This window comes from Selaginella moellendorffii, unplaced genomic scaffold, assembly GCF_000143415.4.
Source record: "Selaginella moellendorffii unplaced genomic scaffold, v1.0 SELMOscaffold_40, whole genome shotgun sequence".
NCBI classification, from domain to species: Eukaryota; Viridiplantae; Streptophyta; class Lycopodiopsida; order Selaginellales; family Selaginellaceae; genus Selaginella; species Selaginella moellendorffii.
Genome location: NW_003314301.1, coordinates 279,634 through 281,119, shown reverse-complemented (window position 1 = coordinate 281,119; position 1,486 = coordinate 279,634). Strand labels below are relative to the sequence as shown.

Genomic DNA, 1,486 nt, shown 5'->3' with positions numbered 1-1,486 from the left:
AAATACATTATTTATTTAAATCTCTTATAAATATGAATAAACCGAGAAACCATATTGTATTATATGGTATTTCTTGAAATTATGCTAGATTAAACTGTATACTAGTTTAAGAGAAACAACCAAAAAAACTTTGGTACATTACGAATATACTAATTTAAATATGGTTTCTACTGCATCTTTTGTGAAATCTGTAATAAAGGACACAGAATCCAGTTCTAAACGTGAAACGTTCAAGTTGGTAGGACCGATAAATTGCATGGACCAGATAACTGTGTGGAAAACGTGCAGCGTATAAAACAACAAGATTTCTCTCCATGTGGCTATGTGTGTAACGTACAGAATACGGATCACACGGAAATAAAAAACGTGAAATGTGATCTCTAATAGCTCTGATAGTATAAAAGACCCTTCTCCAGCCTCTGTTTCCGCAACCCACAGAGGAGTAGAAAACATTCTCCAATCAAGTTGATCAGATCGATCAAACAGTTTTCACCATTTCGAAATGGCTGCAATCGTGTTGATGATTGCGTTTCTCGTGATGGCTGCAGCATGGAAGATGGTGTGTTTCCGCAAGAGAGAAGAGAGGGCACGATTTCTAGCGTCGCTCCACCCCGTGAGAGACGCACACAAGATCTTGTGGTACATGTACTCGGTGGAATTCCCCTTCCTCTCGCAAAAGGCGCTCGAGTTTGGCACAATCCGCACGCTCGGCATCCCGGGGATCACAAATCTGCTCTTCAAGACCAAGTACGGCCTCAAGGACCCGCAGAAGCGCGCCGCCGAGACCAACATTCTGGTGAGCGAGATGATCCACCACCACGTCGACAGCGATCGCGGCTCATACGCGGTGAGGAGATTGAATGGAATCCACAACAAATTCAAGATCCCAAACGACCAATTCGCCTACGTCCTCTGCCTCAACGTGGTCAGCCCCATTGATTTCTCCGAGAGATTTGGATTCCGCAAGTGGACCGACAACGAGAAGGAGGCCGCGTATGTTGTGTGGCACGACGTGGGCGTAAGGATGGGCATCACAACCATCCCAGATAGCATTCCAGAGATGCGGGAGTACATTTGCGATTACGAGGCCAAGAACGCCATCTTGACGGACAAGAACAAGAGCATCGTCCAGGATCTCAAGCATCTGGTGCTGGATGCATTTCCTCGCCCCGTGCAGCCGCTGGTCGAGACTGGGATCTGTGCACTCATCGATCCCACAATCAGGAGCGCTGTTGGATTGGAAAAGCCTCCAGCAATTGTGGAGTGGATCATCTTGGGTGCGTTCAAGCTGCTGGCCGGGAGCTTCGTGTCCGCGTTCTTGCCTCCCAGGCGTGTGGAGGATGCAAAGGGCAGCATTGAGGTGGACTGGTGTCCTAATCCCGCTGCCAATCCGGAGGATTACCGGCAGCTCAACGTTCATCGTGGATCGTCTAGAGTGACCTGCAGCAGCAAGCTGCGTGCCCCGTGAGGCAAGCGGGGGCCCGTC

The 1,486-nt window shown here is 48.7% G+C and overlaps 1 protein-coding gene across 1 annotated transcript; it reads left to right on the top strand.

The window, feature by feature from the left end:
* The first annotated feature begins 502 nt into the window (after positions 1 to 502).
* Positions 503 to 1,468, top strand: LOC112349551. The gene has a single exon (XM_024684140.1). The coding sequence runs from the start codon at positions 503 to 505 to the stop codon at positions 1,466 to 1,468; it is 966 nt and encodes a 321-aa protein (XP_024539908.1).
* The last annotated feature ends 18 nt before the right edge of the window (positions 1,469 to 1,486 follow it).